Source organism: Anabrus simplex, chromosome 2, assembly GCF_040414725.1.
Source record: "Anabrus simplex isolate iqAnaSimp1 chromosome 2, ASM4041472v1, whole genome shotgun sequence".
Classification (NCBI taxonomy): Eukaryota; Metazoa; Arthropoda; class Insecta; order Orthoptera; family Tettigoniidae; genus Anabrus; species Anabrus simplex.
In genome coordinates, this window is record NC_090266.1 from 589,806,375 (window position 1) to 589,824,852 (window position 18,478).

General features: G+C 38.7%; 1 protein-coding gene across 3 annotated transcripts in view; it reads left to right on the forward strand.

The window, feature by feature from the left end:
* Positions 1-18,478, forward strand: part of Sin1 (SAPK-interacting protein 1) — a 214,920-nt gene that overhangs the window by 89,051 nt on the left and 107,391 nt on the right. For all 3 annotated transcript variants that reach the window (XM_067140978.2, XM_067140980.2, XM_067140979.2), the window contains one exon: positions 17,740-17,897. In XM_067140978.2, the coding sequence (XP_066997079.1) occupies positions 17,740-17,897 (158 nt within the window). The remainder of the gene's footprint in view (positions 1-17,739; positions 17,898-18,478) is intronic.

The following is an 18,478-nucleotide window of genomic DNA, read 5'->3' on the forward strand; positions in this document are numbered from 1 at the left end:
TACATCACCGATTTCAGAAGACAGTTTATGTTTTCTTGCATCTAGTGACATTTCGGGAAGGCTATTCCCATGTCATACCTGTCAAGTATTCCGGTTTTATGTAAAATGTATGGATTTTGAGTGTGTTTTACGGTTGCACAGATGAACAACGTTATTGTATTGTACAGATGTTGAATATCAGCACTTGTTTTCGCTTTCTGTGGTCAAATCGGATTTGTTTGACTTTCGATAGTAGCTGGTAATATACATGTTGATTCCCATAGGGAATCTGAAATATTTGTCCCGAATGAGTAAATTTATAATAGCAATAACGGACCATTTATATTGGTATTAGTAGCTGGTAATACGAGATGCAGTGTTTGAAATTAGACCGGTAAATGTATTGATTATCGATTATCACCGTGCCTTTGTCACCTGGTCGACCTCAACTGCTACTTTATTCACTGAGATGTTCCGAAACAAGTAGCAGGCTGTGATTTTGATGAAAATAATTCTGTAAAAAGTAGCTGTCTGTGAATTTATATATAACAACTGTAGTAAGTGCGTCGTGCTTTGTAGCAGCTGAAACGCTTTGTTTGTGTGTGGGGGTGAGTAACATTGGCAGTAGTTCTGAAACTCGTGGAATTGTGTGACGAATTTGTAAGCAATTTAGTATTTTTAGTGGTGTTTGTAGTGAGTTCAACTTAGAAACGATATTATCAATATTTTAAGGAGGCATATTCTACTGACTTTCCTTGTTTTATACGATCACGGAAAGGCGAAACATCGCATTCTATTCCATGTGCTCGTGTGATACAAACGTTTCTCACGGAGGAAGAACAGAATCAATAAATCACATTAAATCTGTTAAACACGTCTCCAATACAATATTTAAGGATGACAGTCAGAACATTAATTCGTTTTTACCTCTTCTGGAGCCGACCTTGATACAGTAAGAGCGGAGTGCTTTTCACTTAATTTTCAATTGAACATAATATCCTGTTAGCTGCTGCCGATCATGCTGGTGCTCTGTTTAGGAAACTGTTTCCAGGTTCAGAAATTGGAAAATATATATATATGGTTGTGGTTGTACGAAAACCACTCACATTTTGAAAGTAATGGCTATGGATTCTAGAAGTGAACTCATTGGTTACATGCAACACGAACCATTTTCTTTAGCTACGGATGGAAGCAATAAAATAGTAATGCTAAGCTTTACCCTATTGTCGTCACCTGTTTTACGGCAAAGCAGGAAAAGATAGTTAGCTCATTGTTGTTTTTCTCAGCCTTTGTGGGTGATACGAGACGTAATATTGGTAATTTGGTAATTTCACAGTTAGAGTGTTACAAAATACCTATTCAGAATTGTGTAGCGTTCTGTTCTGACAATGCTCCAGTCATGATTGGAAAGCAGAATGGAGTTATTGCTGTTTTAAGGGAAGTGCAGTCATCTGTCTTCGTACTGGGTTGCTCATGCCATTTGATGAACTTGGCTTCTGAGAAGGTTGCAAGCAGTTTTCCTGGTAAAGTTGATGAACTATTAGTTGACATCTTCTATTATTTAGAAAAGAGTTGTAAGAGGAAGAAGTGCCTTAAGAAATTCCAAGAGCTTCACAACAAGGAAGCAAAGAAAATACTGAAACATGTTTGCACAAGATGGCTATCGTTAAGATGATGCCTGCAGAAGCTGTTAGAACAATGTGAACCACTACTTGGTTTCCTTAAAGATGAGGTGCTTGTTAATGTTCAGTGTGCATCAGCTACCCGCTTAACATCATTTACAATCCCAAAAGCCGAGCCTGGTAGTTCCAACACTGTTTGTGTACTGTGTGAACTGTTCCTGGTGTTAAGTGAAAACAGATGAGCACTCATCAAGATGTAACTGTCTAAGTATTTAATTTCAGGGATGATCATAACATGTATTTGACTTGTATTAGTATTGTTTGTAATCTCCCCCTTGCCGTTCTTTTTCACTATGTCTCAAGACTTTGCGACGCATGTGCATGTTAAAATTTTTCTGCTTTAGGATCTTCTGGATTTCTCTTTTTGAAAGTTGGCAGGTATGCGTTGTACATTTTTAGCGAGGAGGTTATCATTTCTTTACACATGCACTTGAAACATGTTTTCGTGATACATATACGGTTAGGTTAGATGATGCCGTTTGAAGAAGAAAACTGACGTGTGCCACAGAAGCCTTTGGAGTGATACAATAATTTTTTCAGAATGAAGTTAAACATACACTTTCACGTAGTATCGGATTTCGAAAAATAACCAACAAGTAAGCCGTAGTGTGGATATCATCTGCAAAAACACAAGGTTTGAACAAATTTTCATACCGATTTTAATGTGTATGGGGTTTCTCCCAAATTTTACAAAAAAATCTGATATAATGACAATCCGCTATATCGAGTAAATTTTTCACTGTTATGAATTCTCGCTATAACGGACTTCTACTGTATTTATCTGACTGTTAGATAAGAGTCTTCACAAATGTTATTGTGTGAATATCTATTTGTAGTGAACTGTACTTATTGAAAGATTATAATGCTATTAACACTTTAATGGAACAGTTGCTACAAACTAGAAACGATTACAAACTGATACACAGTGGTATATTAATAGACATCAGATTTATATGCTGTACAAAGTACCAATATAAGCATGCAACTATGCTGCAAATAGTGGTGAAATATGCATTTAAGTATGCACTTATTTTCGTGTTAATAAATACTTTTGTGAAATGCAAACATAAGATTCCTTTACTAGACTCACATGATTCACACACACCATTACATAAAATTATTGATCGACTGAATGACAAGCAAAAAATCACACTGCTTACAACTGCAGCTGTGCATAGTTTGTGCAATGTATCAATTATCAGTGTTCAGTATTAAAACATATGTACGAGTCTCCTAAATAAGTCACAGTGTGTTAATCAATGCAAATGATGAATCATAATATGTAAGGTTGTAAGAAAACGGTGTAAAAAACCCCACAAATTTGAAGAAACACTCTTGAATACACATTCCTCTTCCATTTTACACTGCACACCTTACGTTTCCTCTGCATAGTTTGCTTTGCACTACAACAAACTTTTCCAAGTTTTCTGGTATAAATCTATGTTGTTAGTTTTTTAAAAGTAGCTTCGCCATAAGGCCTATATCTGTGTCGGTGCGACGTAAAGCCACTAGCAAAAAGTAGCTTCAATGCGGAGAATTCTCTCTCTACATCTACGGATGTGACAGGACAGTACTTGAATTCGGGAGCGAGTGTAGGTGTTAAACATTCTGGTAGATCCATATTATCAGTACCAGCCAAAATACTTGTTTGTAGCTACCATGATGTAGCCCAGATTTCATTTGAGGACATCACAATATTTTGTTTGCAGATGGAGTCTGAGGTTTCCTGGGATACCTTCCAGTTCCCTCTTCACTTTCTCCATAATCTTCAGTGAATCACTAAGACTCAACCATGTGTTTCTATCTTCTTGATTGCTTCTGGTATGACAGTTCCCTTTGAACTGTTTCATTGTGAAAGCCACTTTTGCCTCCTGAATAGTGAATCACTGACATAAAATCCTTCAATCGCACTCTTCGCTCCATCGGAATGGTGACAGTAGAAAAGCGCAGCTTCATTCCAAGTTCCCTAGCGTGATAGGCTTGTCTCCGGAGGAAGAGGAACATCTGGTAGGAAATTCCTGTAGGTCTCTCTGTGAAGTGGCATTTTAACAGACATTTTCCTCATAGTGGATATTAGTTTATTCACATTTAGAAATTGTGTCCTTATTTCTTCTACAAACTTGTTAAGTCTATGAGGTGCACAGATTGAGTGAATCAAATTAGGATAAAGTACCTTCATGCTGTAGTGGCTTTTAACATGTAGCTGACAGTCATCTGAAATAACTGGCACTCTCCTCATAAGGTCGTAAGGTCAGTGGAAGCAAGGACGTGTTATTTTGGTTTAGACAAGCAAAATTGTGTTTTAATTTGACAAATTTGGATAATCGCTGAAACTAAAGCGAGAAGAACTTGACGTTTATGGCTTGCATGGTCGCACATGATTAATAGGAGAAAATCCTGTTTTTTATATGAAAGATCTTACAACCTTAGCAATGTAAAATAAGGAATAGGATTTAAGGAAAGGGGAAGTTTTTTCAAGAATAGGGCAGACAGCCTTTCAGTATTTTAGCATGTATAGTAGTGACTGATTTAATAGGTTTTTATTAATTTTTTTGTGAATTATAAGTTTTGTAAGGGTTTTTTTCTAAATGACATGGTAGGGATAAATGATTCAACAGTAGGGATAAGTGATTGAACAGTTTAAACACAGAAAAGGGATGTTTCAACGTTTTCAAATTATTAAATTATGTATAATTTATCTTACTGATCACAGTGTTGTACAAATGTGTCAGCCGGGCTGAGTGGCTCAGACGGTGGAAGCGCTGGCCTTCTGACCCCAACTTGGCAGGATCGATCCTGGCTCAGTCTAGTGGTATTTGAAGGTGCTCAAGTACGCCAGCCTCAGGATGGTAGATTTACTGGCACATAAAAGAACTCCTGTGGGACAAAATTACGGCACCTCGGCGTCTCCGAAAACCGTAAAAGTAGTTAGTGGGACGTAAAACTAATAACATTATTAACAAATGTGTCACTGACTTCAAGATTGAACAAATTTGGAAAATAAGAGTTAGATAAGACTTCAGTAATGGATATTTAAATTGTACAATGAAGAGTATAGTGTAGAATTAAGACATAGATTATAATAGCTAGTCCAAGGGTTTTTGTTGATGTTTTGTACCACTGAGGCAGGGAGCAGTTGAGCTCTCGAAACATGTTCGGGAACTAATATAATAAAATGTGTAGTATTGACAAGGTGGAAAGTGCTTTTCATAGAGTTACCCCATTCTCGGTATTTTGGTGTGTAAATATCTCATAATGAAGTGCTCAGTTTATGCTGGACTTTCGCTCCATGCAGTCACCAGTGAATGCATTCTCTACAATTTTGACAGGAATTGACGCATGTTATGTTCTTGTCTTGATTTTCCCTTGAACTCTTACCACAGCTTTATTTATTTATTTATTTAATTAATTAATTAATTAATTAATTAATTTTTTATTTATTTATTTATTTATTTATCGTATGGCATGTATACAAAAGAAAAAAGAAAATTTACACTATATACAAGGACAAGAAGCCTCCGTGGCTCAGACGGCTGCGTGTCTACCTCTCACCGCTGGATACCGTGGTTCAAATCCCGGTCATTCCATGTGAGATTTGCGCTGGACAAAGCAGAGGCGGGACAGGTTTTTCTCCGGGTACTCCGGTTTTCCCTGTCATCTTTCATTCCAGCAACACTCTCCATTCTCATTTCGTAGCATCTATCATTCATTTATATATCACTTTAGGAGTGGTGACCTCATCGTAATAATAGCCTATATATGATTCATTCATTTCATCCCTGACCCTGTCACTGACTGGAAAACAGGTTGTAGGTTTTCATTTTCACAAGGACAAGAATGTGGTAGTGTTCACATTTACAAATCAATGTCCAGTTGCTGTAGCCATTCTAAGAAGGGGGGTGTAGAACTGATGACATCTTGGGCTGGTCCACCATACCTCCTCAGAGGGCACTCCTCAATAATGTGCTGCACTGACTGGAAAGGGGCTCTGCAATCACAAGCAGGGGATTCTTGAAGTCCCCACTTATGTAGCATGGCATTACATCTAGCATGGCCTCTTCTTAACCCGTTGAGTTTAGACCATTGGTGTCTCTTCAGGTGAAATCCTGGGAGTCCAGTTGTGGGGTCTTGGATGCCTTGGTGTTTCACACATGCAGAGCTCCAGCTTTGACGCCATTTTTCCTGGATATCGAAGCCAGTTATGTCATGCCGTTTGGGTTCCTTGATTTAAGACGAGAAGGAGGTAGGTCAGTAAGGACCTCATGGATTGGGAGATTCTGTGGATGATCAGGATGGTGTAACTTTTTCCACTCACGTATAGTTGCTTCCTGTCGTCTCAGTTCAGGAGGTTGTATGTTACTGATAGTTTGTAGCCACGGGATTGGGGTGGATTTTAGTGTGCCTGTTATGGTTCTCATACATTCGTTCAAATGGACGTCGATCTTCCTAGTATGAGCACTACGTTGCCACACCGGGGCACAATATTCAGCCACTGGATAAACCATGGTGAGTGCAGTAGTAGGTAGTGTGGATGCATCGGCTCCCCATGTCGTACCAGCTAGTTTCTTCATGATGTTGTTTCTTGACTTAAGTTTCTGACGTGTATTTTCTAAGTGTTTTTTGTATGTTAAAGAACGGTCTAAGGTGATACCAAGGTACTTGGGGTTGAAATTATGTTTAATTCTTTGTTGGCAGAACACAACGTTGAGCTTTTGGTGAACTATTTGGTTGCACAGATGGAATGAGCATACTTCTGTCTTAACCAGATTTGGGTGAAGTCTCCATGTTGTGTAGTATGCGCTCAAGGTTTCCAAGTCATTGGAGAGAATGCTTTCCCCCTCTTCTAATGTGACAGTTTGGACAGCGATGGCTAAGTCGTCAGCATAGCAGAATTTCTTGCTGATGGTGTCAGGCATGTCACTGGTGTACAAGTTGAAAAGTAGTGGGGCTAATGCAGACCCTTGAGATAGTCCATTTTTTACTGTAAAAGACTTACTTGTCTTTTGCCCATGATGACCTTAAAGTAACGATTTGTTGGCATGATCTTCAGAACGGCTGTAAGTTTTCAGCAGCGTTTATGCTTTTCAATTATGAATAGTAGTCCATCCAGCCATACTGTATCATATGCCGCTGTCAGGTCAACAAAAGCGACAGATGTCTTTAGCTTCTTCTGGAATCCTGCCTCAATATATGATGTTAATGCTAATACTTGTTCACAGCAGCTTCGTTTGGTTCTGAAACCTGCCTGGTATGTTGGTGTTATGTCATTTATTATTTCCTGGATTTGGTTGAGGATGAGGCGTTTCAACAATTTGTAGCAGACACTCAGTAGTGCAATAGGACGGTAGCTTGAGGGGTCATCTGCTGGTTTTCCTGGTTTGAGGATTGCCATGGTGTGAGCCATTTTGAACTCCGGGGGAATGATTCCATTCTCTAATACGTCACTGAAGAAGTTCTTGAGCCATATTTTCCCAAGATATCTTATGAATTCAGGGAAAATACCATCTGAACCTGCAGCCTTCCTCATTTTTAACATGTTGATGGCTTTCTCAATTTCTTCTTGGTTGAATGAATTAGCAAGAGTAGAGTCATTTTGGAGGCTGTTGTCCAATTTCTTCATCTCTCTCTCAATGTGTTTCTTCATAGTGTGGTTTATTGGAATTTTGTCAGCTCTTGGTTTTATATGTAGTGCCATTTCATTTGGTGTTATACCTGGCTCCTCTTTGCGTATGTTTGAAGTAGCGCCAAGTTTCCTAAGGAGGGTCCATGCTTTTCTGCTGGAGGTTTCTCTGCTTTAGCATCAAAACTGAGATACAGGTCTTGGCTATCACACCACATAGCCAGTTTTTCTCTATTTTCATCATTGTTTGGGTAGCCCCAGGATGTGTGACGGCTGTTGAAGCCTCCTACATATATACAAGGAGTGGGCAGTGAAGGCAGTGGTGGAGTTGGCCAGTTGGAGTGGGGTGGTTTGTAAACTGATGCGATAGTCACATGACCTAGTTTGGCAGCGATTAATTCTATATCTTTCATTCTTTGGGAGTTCTCTTCTGAAGTGTTGCAAATATTATTTCTGGTATACATGATTGATCCATGGACAGGTGAGAAAAGACTTGCTATAATTCTGTATCCTGCAATCTTACCCCTGCTTTCCATATCTTTCTCTGTCATATGAGTTTCTTGTATTGTTAGGATGTCAATTTTCAGGTCATCAGCTAGTTTACTAAGGTATTCACATTTGTCTTTTGACAGGCCTTCTTCATTTGTCTGTAGAATGTGAGCACTGGTTCCAAGCTTCCAAGCTGTAATGTTCATTCAGAACAAGGCCACTCGTTCCAAAAGAGTTTGTAGCATTAATTACATTTTCTTGAAGCCTGCTTTTAAAACATGTTAAAATATGCATAATAAAAGTCGAAAACATTCACAATAAATCCCAAATTTGAAATGTGTGCACTAATCTCAAAAATACACACACACACTCTCTCTCTCTCTCTCTCTCTCTCTCTCTCTCTCTCTCTCTCTCTCTCTCTCACATCAAACACACAAGGCTCATAACTGTCCATAGATCCTCTCTGATGTGGATGTCGCACTCGCATTGCTCCACCTTGAACACAGAATAAACACTAGACCTGGCATAGTAGACAAGCATCTGGAGTGCTACTTCATACTGCCTCTCCCCTCTTAAGCTCACTGGCTGTCCAGGAACCTGGCTGGCATTTTATGTATGATTCCATAGCGAGAACAGGATCTGGTCTCCAAATCTTATTGAGTGGAAAGAAATATCACTGGTTGATTAGACTGATTAACTGCAGGTAACTCTTCTCTGAGTTGACGGAGCATGGTTACGTTACGACGGAATGTTCCTTCTGGAGTCTGCACATTGACTGAACGGGGGAAACATTTCTACTCTCCACTATCCCTTCTGATAGGCTATCGTATTGAATACTCAAGTACCAGGTTCAGTTGACTTCTCTGGAGTGGAACGATGACTTTTGTCATAGTCATTTGCCTGACATTGACAGTGGAATGAATCCCAGGATAAGAACTCATCATGATCATTGAATTGTGGTTGCAACATGGATGGCAACACAGGCAAATGCGTTCTTAGCTTATGTCCCATTGATAGTTCAACAGGGCTCTAACCTGATGCATTGGCAGTTGATCATTGTACTAACAGTGCTAGAAATGGATCAGTTGTATTCTTATTCAACAGCTGTTCGAGTGCTTTAATGGCTCACAATATGGACTACTGGTGCTGATTTTGAACCTGAACTAGTGGACACCAATGAACTGCTTGTCCAAGTCGAAGAAAATCTCCATCAGTATACCGAATGTGGCAACAACAAAAATTGGGCTGATGACCTAGATGTTAGGCTCCTTTAAACAACAAGCATGATCAAAAATCATTCTGCACTTGCTGTTGTGTTGACACATACTAGTTCTGTGTAACTTTAATAATATTCTATAATGACATTGGATCTGTGTCATTCTGTCTTTAGGAAATCGGTACCAACTTTGACCCAAGGACCAACAGGTGTTTCCGAAGCAGTCATTGGATGAGTTCACTTAATGTTTTGCTTATTACAAGTATCACTTCGCTCAGTATAACAGTTAACTTCAGCTGTAATATTTGGCCAAATGACTGCTGACTTTGCAAGTTCCAGACAATGACATAGATGTTGATTACCATAGGGAATCTGAAATATTTGTCCCAAATGAGTAATCCACTGGGTGGATTCGAACTGCTGCAATTTATACCCTATCACCCATATATAGCGCCTCTACCAACTAAGCTACTACATCCCACTGTTGGAATAGGTCGCATGACCTCCACTTAGCGATGAGTAATGCGAAGATGTCCATCGAGGATATGGTTAAGGACTTCTTTTTTTTTTTTGCTAGGGGCTTTACGTCACACCGACACAGATAGGTCTTATGGCGACGATGGGATAGGAAAGGCCTAGGAGTTGGAAGGAAGCGGCCGTGGCCTTAATTAAGGTACAGCCCCAGCATTTGCCTGGTGTGAAAATGGGAAACCACGGAAAACCATTTTCAGGGCTGCCGATAGTGGGATTCGAACCTACTATCTCCCGGATGCTTAAAGACTTCTAGACGCATACAGTGAGGAATGATAATCTGACAAACTTGTCATAGAAGGCCCTGGATGACATTCATCTCCTGGTGATAAGGATGCCTCTAGCGTATTTCGGTTGGTATGTCGTTAATAAATTGTGCCTAACACTCTTGAGTTAGTAGCTTGATTTTACGACATTCATCATCTTGCTGTTGAGCTTCAGCAATTTCCTTCTACTGTATTTTACAGGCTGAGCTATTATTCCCCTGGTCAACCCATCAGTAAATCAACATACTTCTTCTAAAATACAGCATTTCTCGTTATATGGCTATTGCCTTCCGTTATAGGAATCAAAGACAACATCATTGATTTTATGCTTAATGGAACAAGGAACTAACATGTTTTGTGCATTAAAGCATAAAACATGGACCAGATACTATTGTACTGCTATACAGAGAAATGAAGCAAAATAAGGGAATTTGATAACTGTTCGCCGTTGATATTGTTACTGTATTCCAAAAATCGATTGTACTTATAAGTTGTTCCAGTTAGTGTTAAAAAAAAAAGGGTAGTGACCACTGGGTGGATTCGAACTGCTGCAATTTATACCCTATCACCCATATATAGCGCCTCTACCAACTAAGCTACTACATCCCACTGTCAGAACAGGTCGCATGACCTCCACTTAGCGATAAGGTATGTTACCCTTTACTTTCTAGAAAAAAAAATTCCTGCGCTATTAGTTGTTTGTATTATGCGTCAATCTAGAAATCAGATCTCAGTGATGTCTACAAGGCAGATACAATGAATCGTCCTGTTTCATGGGCTTTATTGCTCAGGTTTGCCCTGATTGGTGGGACTCTAATGTGGCACATTCTTAGATTAGCTAGCGGCCAAATTTTGTGCTGTTGAGTATACATTCTCACTCCCTAATAATACACTGGTAGACAAAAAGTATGGATCACTTTAATTTAAGAGCAAAAACTGTATTTATCTTAACCTTTTAGTGACAAGTGAAAATGTAAAGGTGCAGTCTAGAAGTGCCGGGCTGTTTTAATGGAAAATATGGGCTTTCAGAAAATATAATGCAACTCTGTTTTTAAAGATATGACAGCAAAACTTAATCAGGCAGTGCAATACATAGTCATCTAAATTCAGGATAACTTTCTGATCATCATGAAATTTATTCCTCATATTATTAATTAATTAATTAATTAAAAGAATTTATTCAGAAAAATAAAACTTGGAATATTTGATTAATCCTGTTACCACAAGCTTACAAATTGAGTAAAAATGAACACAGGAGGGCACACATACATAATAAAACAACCAGGAAAAGCATTTTGTTTGTACTAAAAATATCTGCAGGGATGTCAAAAATCTGAAATTCTAAAATCTAGTATATTGAAAAAATACACCAACAATGGCAATCACACAAGTAAATACAATTAAATGATGACAGTGAAAATTAACAGCAGTACATACATACATACATACATACATACATACATACATACATATATACATACATACATATTGTTAATTGCCAACCATAGTACGAGGGCAGATCAGAATATAAGTTGCACTTCCCAGTTATGGCCATTTATTACACCACCTACACAACAGCAACACGATTATAACGACATACACTGTAACGTCACTTTTCCACATAGTTTCTAAGAGACTCCAAACATTTCTGCAAACGCACAACCAACTTGTCGATGCCGGATGCATAGAAATTTCCTCCAGTGTTCTGCAACCACTCGGAGACAGCGGCCTTCACCTCCTCATCGGTCTGGAAACGTCGACCACCGAGCTCCGTTTTGAGCTTACCGAACAGATGAAAGTCACATGGCGCTGGGTCGGGACTTTAGGGTGGATGTTGCCAGACCTCCTACTTGAAATGCTGCAGTAGTTCTGTCGTTTGGTGGGCCTTGTGAGGTGTTGCGTTATCGTGCAACAAAATCACACCGGCGCTCAATTTCCCCCCGCGCCTCTCTTTAATCGCTTTACGCAACCGGTGCAACGTTTGACAATATGACGCCGCGTTGATCGTCGTTCCTTTCGGCATGAATTCCACGTGCAGGAAACCCTCCATGTCAAAGAACATTGTCGCCATAACCTTACCGGCTGAAGGTTGAACCTTGGCCTTCTTTCGTTGTGGTGATGAGGGGTGCACTCATCCATTGATGTTCGCTTCGTTTCGGGGAGTGAAGTGGTGGACCCACGTTTCATCGCCTGTGACGATTCGCCGCAGAAACCTGTTGCCGCCTGCGGCATAGCGTTGCAAAAATGCCAGGAAGGGTTGGAAAAGTTGTCCCTTGTGCTCATCGGTGAGAAGACGTGGGACCCATCTTTGACACAGATATCCAAGGTCCTCGTGAACAATGGCAAACATACTGCCATACGACATGTTCACCTGCATCGCGATTTCTCTCAGTTTAATGCGCCAGTTCTGTCTAATGATGTCATTCAAACTGTTGATCTTTTTCACGGGTCCTAGACGTTGCGGGCCTTCCTTTGCGATGGTTGTCCGTGATATCCGTGCGTCCGGCTTTGAATTGCTGACACCACTTTACGATACCTTGCCGGGAAATGGCCCACTCCCCATACACAGCACTAATTTCACGATGAATGTCCGTGCAATTCTTCCTTTTGGCCCATAGGAATCGGATTGTCGCATGCACCTCATATTTGGAGTGAACGTCCAGTTGACGAGCCATTGTATTTGGCCGCTATTCACACAATACTAGACGAGACACCACAGCGACCTGCCTAACAGACATGTGGGCAGTGTCTGTCCCTTTCTCCGCTGTGCCCACGGTTGCGACACACAGCGTGGCTAACCTTTTGATCCACCTACGTACATACACCATCGGTACCGGTTATAAAGAAAAGATTGACCCACTACTTAACCCACTAAGTCTATAACTAATTTCTCTAATCTACTATGCAGCATTTCACACATGAGCGGATAGCCAGCTTCATGTGTAAGACACTACCACTACAACAACTAAACTAATGATTTAACTACATACTACTGTATTCTAAACTGACTGGTTGTGGCATCACCCCTGATGAGGAACAGTCCATCCTTCCCAATTATGCCCCAACCAACCCTGCAACGTGAGGCTGGAAAACCGCATCCTCAGATACCCCTAACGCTGTCAATGCATATTCCTCATCAGACCTTATGTAACAGGCCGCATGTGAGTGGAAATCAGCTCAACACGCGGCCTGCCAAACACTCTCCTCCAACCAAGACAGCAACCATACTCGGCTCTTTCAGTTGTTACATTGACAGCGTGTTTCCCCTCACCTACTCTCGCACCCTGTGCAGACATACTTAGTCATCACACCTTGGGATAGGTCAGACCTATCCCTCCCTGTAACCACTTACATCATACACTCCATCCACTCACCTGAAGCATCTCACTCTGGGCGAATAGCCAGTCCCTTTAGCAAGATGATAACTCTACATCTAACAAAACCACTACACAGCCAGACTCCTGCTTTTTTCGTACACACAGTTCATCCTTCCAATCTCATTCTGTGTTACTCTCTTCATTATATTCTGCATAAACTTCCACACAAAAACACACACACATTTGAATCTCTACTCTGTTTGGTCTTTCTTTTCATAGTTCTTCCCACACTGCCTCTCTCTTCATACCTTCATACTATACCTTTATCCTATTACTATTTATTTCTTATAATCTACATAAACTTACACAGCTCATCAATCCAATCTCTATTCCATTCAATCTTTCTTTTCGTAGTTCTTCCCACACTGTCTCTCTCTTCATTTTTACACTATTGCCTTTATCATATTACTACTTATTACAAACTTTTGTTCTTGCATTTCACATCAGTTCTGTTTTTTTTTTTCAAATGAAATTTTCAAACCAATATTTTGAGCTATTTCCTGTAAAGAATTTATTTGTTGTTTTGTTTCCTGAATATCATTGGCTAGAAGAGCTAGATCATCAGCAAATCTTAGACAGTTCAAATGTATGTTATCCTTTTGGGTTCCAATCTATTTTTATATTTTTCAAGTTTTTCTTGTACCATTCCCTCATAATATACTCTAGTGCACAGTTAAAAAGAAGAGGTGACAATCCGTCACCCTGTCTTAAACCAGTTGTTGCCAAGAATGGTTCAGAAAGTTCTCCTCTGAACTTAATTTTAGTAATTGTATTAGAGTAAGTTCAATCAATTTGATTAGCATTGGGTGAAGTCCGAAATGTCTTCACATTTTTAATAATGATCGTCTGTGGATGGAGTCGTAAGCTTTCTTGAAATCTATAAACGTTATTGAAAGGGGCTTGTTTTGTTTTTTGTAATATGCCCTGACTAGCTTCATAGTTATTATTTGTTCAGAGTAGCTTCTCCAAGGTCTGAAGCCTCCCTGGTATTCATCTAACTCTTGATCAAGTTGTTCTTTAATCTAATTATATAGTATCTTAGAGAAAATCTTATATGTGCAGTCAAGGATGGAAATACCTCTATAGTTGTCTGGATTACTTCTTTCACCTTTCTTATGAATTGGATTAATTATGGCTGTTGTCCATTGTTCTGGGAATTTTTCTGATATCCAAATTTTCTGTAATATCATATGGAGGTATGTTTGAGTTGCACTGCTGGCATATATCCACATCTCGGCAAAAAACCTGGTCTTCTCCACACGCTTTGTAGTTCTTTATTTCTTTAAGCACTGTTTCAACTTCTTTTGCTGTAGGTGGGTTTATATGTTCTGGTTTAGTTTTTATCAGGGTATGTGTATCAATTAATAAGAGCTTTTCAGGTTCATCACTGTTCAAGAGCTTGTTTAATGCTTCCGCCATGATTTCTGCGTTCTCCTTATTGTTATGCGCTATTTTTCCATCTTCATTATTCAACAATAATGTGGGGGGGGGGGGGTTGTATTTTTGCAGTTGTTTACAAAAGGCTTTGTAATAATCTCTAGAATTGGTTTTGTAATAATTTTCCTCAATAGAGTTTATTAAATTTTTTGATATTTTCTCTTTATTCTTCTAATCGTTTGGATGAATTCTTTTCAGACAATCTTGAGGTTCATGGCATTTTCTTCTGTTTTATGGGCTTGAAATTTCAACCAAGCTTGATATCTTTCGTCATGCAATCTATCACAATCCACCAGGCATGTCTTTTCCGTGGATTTAATGGAGATGGATCTTCTGCATTCGGTTTAAGAATTGGTATTAGGTCATCTAAATTGTCTGTTAGTCTTGTAGTTCCTGTTCTTTGCCGATACTGGGCATTCTGGATTAACTGGTGAGGGTCTTGTGTCCTTTTCTTCTTAATAGAGTGAATTTAATCTTGATTTTAATTAAGTAATGATCTGAACCAGTGTCCATTCCCCTTAGAACTTTGAGATTGTAGATTTCCTTGTGAAGGAATTTGTCCATGCATACATGATCTAGCTGCCATTCTCCTTTTGTCCAATCAGGATGTTTCCAAGTTTTTAAATATGTAGATGTGGAGATTTTCCATGGGTTCTGCAAATTACTATGAGTCTTTGCCCATTTCTGTTAGTATATTTATGAGGAGCCCACTTTTCTACTACATCTTGATACTTCTTTTTCTTACCCAGTTGAGCTTTAAAGTCCCCTAAAAGGATCTTGATGTTATTCATATTGATTTTATTCATTGTCTGATCAAGGAGATCCCAGAAGTTATCGACTTCTTGCAGAGTTTTTGTTAGGAAATTTTTTTCATTGGTATGGTCATGAGCATTTATAAGTTTGTTTGTGGTTTGTAAAGTTAGAATTGCAATTCTTGGTGAGATGGCTTTAAAATTAATTACGGAATCTATTATGTTCAAATTTTTAATCCTGTAGCAAATTGGGGGCAATGTTTCATGACCTTTTGGCCTGGCTTCCCATTGTACACTCTATAACCTTGAGATTCAAATGGATCTTCTGTTAAATTTCTCATTTCTTGGAGCCCTACCACAAGAATATTTTGCCTATCTAATTCATCTGTGAAGTTCTTGAGCTTTCCGGTTTTCAGTAAGAACTTTATATTGTGCGTTGCAATGTAATTAATATGATTATGTTTGACTCTATTTTTGTATGTTTGGTTATATGTATGTATTTTTGAGTGTTCAAATTCATTCTTGTCTTTTAGGCGACTATCCACCGAATCCAATGTAGTCTTCTCCGTCCTTAAGGAGTAGGATGGTGGAATTCTTTTACTAAAAATCTTTCCCATATCTGTCTATCAAAGGTTATCAACCCTAAGTGGACCAAGCTCTGATTTACAACTACGGTGTTAGCCGCAGAGGATATTTATTCAGCCGCCACTAACATGTGAAACAGACGCTGTTGGGGTACCGCCACTAACATATGGAACCATCGTGTCCTTTCCTGCCTGAAGATGTTTATTTTCTGGCTGTAATTTTACGGCTTTAAGCCATTTTATCGGAGAGTTCAGTTTATTTGTGTCTTTGCCACACCAAATTTATCTGCATGCACATGCACACTGAGCTTATTTATTACGCGCACTTGATAACATGGACCTTTTTCAGTATTATTAAACTTTTGTCTTTTAAATGCCGTATCTATGTGCAGAAAGAAAGTGACTACAGAGAACTGATGTATTCACAAAGAGATGCACACAAAATGCTGTCAGTTGCATACACTAATTTTATTTATAATATTTTACACATTACACATCAGTAAGCCACCATTTTTAACAACTGCCCGTCACGAAGAATCAGAAGACTAAGACTGCCATCTTGCAACAGTTGACTGCTACTTTAGCATGTCGGCACAAGCACAACATGAGTTCGCAAAACAACTCCTGTTAATAACTCAACTCCACCATCGAGACTGTCTCTTTGTATAGGTTGCCTGGCCAGGCTTCTAGAAGGATGTTACACAACACCTTTTCTTGTAAATTCTAGAGTGTTTAATACATGGTTGTAGAATGTTCTTTACATTATAACTGTCTAGTGTCAAAGATACGTTATTCTGGATGGTACAGTGTGTTGCACAATGTTACTGTGGATTATACATCATATATACAGGTAATAATAAATTATATACTATTAATTACAGGTTCTTATATTAACTAAACTCATATAAATATATATATAGCACATGTTTCATGACATAACCTCACAAATTAAATGATCGTCCGACTACATAAATAATAATAATAATAATAATAATAATACAAGCTCTATACTTGCATTATTTATCCATAGGTTAAAGAATATTGTTTTCAAGTTATATCAGTCTATTATACTTGCGTCAGAGCTACTGGGCTGCTTTGTTGTCTTGCCTTGATGGTTGCATTGTCAGCACTAAGCATGGATTTCCCTATGTTGAAATGTAGAGTAACAGATTTATAACACACCTTTCAAATCCGTACTAATGACAGTGTCATTGCCAAGACTACTGCGTACAGCATAAGTACACAATCATTTCCAGGAAATACCTGTAGTAGACTGTATTCATTTTGCATTCTCAAGTCTTTTGAAATGTATAAATGTACACTGTTGTGAAGTTCCATCTTCTCTCTATTTGCATCCATAGTGAAGAGGTAAATGCATACTTTAGGACCATGGAATAGGTGCCCGTGTCCGTACCTATAAGTACCCACAAAAGAGAGGTAATCCATTATCATTGTTGGCATAGGATTTATGTTGGGACATAAAATTCTGTCCATATCAAGGGAGTGTCCACATCTTAGATGTGTCCATAAGGAGAGGCTTCACTGCATTCCACAATATATAAACATGAGTTGAAATGGTTGACTGGATTACAGGTATTTGGGAAAAGCACTTGCCCACGTTGTATATTCTGCAGATGCAGCAATTCATTGCAAGTGGACATCAGTTGATTCATTAATGATGTAGAGCTATTCTGTTCTGTGTTTGTTATGCTTTTAATTAGGTAACTTAAGATTCTACAAACGCCTTTCAGAATTTTTAATCACTGCTACTTTTAAGCTTTTTAATATAAATTTGTTTATTTTCAGATTATGAAAGAGTAGACCTTTTTGAAAGGAAGGATTTCCGCAATAAAATGAAAGAAAGCCACAATGTGAAGAAAATCTCACTTCTGGCTGAACAGCTCGAAAACTGTCCTTCGGTGCCTCGGAACCCTTTTTTGGAATTTGCCAAATTTGACGGCAATGTAAGTTTTATGTATGGAAGTTTATTTTTGACAGGAATGTAGAATGAGTATACTGAATACTGCCCAGTGTGGACACCACAAATGTGTTAGAGTGAAGGGACAAGAGTTCAGTACTACAGTATTTCTCCGAATCCAAAACAACGATTTTTAAAAATATTTTTTAATGTGAAAAATCAAGGGTCATCTTGCATTCGCGACCTAAAGTAATGAACACCACCGGTAGCTACCACAGTAACCACGCTGCTTCCTTTCACCCCCCCCATGCACGTGCAAATTCTCGTTAACCTTCAATGTCCACGTCTTTATTATACATAAGATATAAACTTCATGTTTTGATCCATATTGAATTGTGATCACAATAATAATTATTATGTCTGAAATGGTCCACCTTTTCAATACTATATTATGTAATGCTTACATTACATTTTGTAGTTGAGGAACATGCCAGCTATTTAGACATATTTTTGTGTGCTGTCCTTGACTTAACCATTTGAAAACTTCCAATAGAGGAACCTTTCAGCATTTTCAAGACAATTACTCAAGAAAGTTTTAACGAGAAGCATTAATGAAACATGTATTTA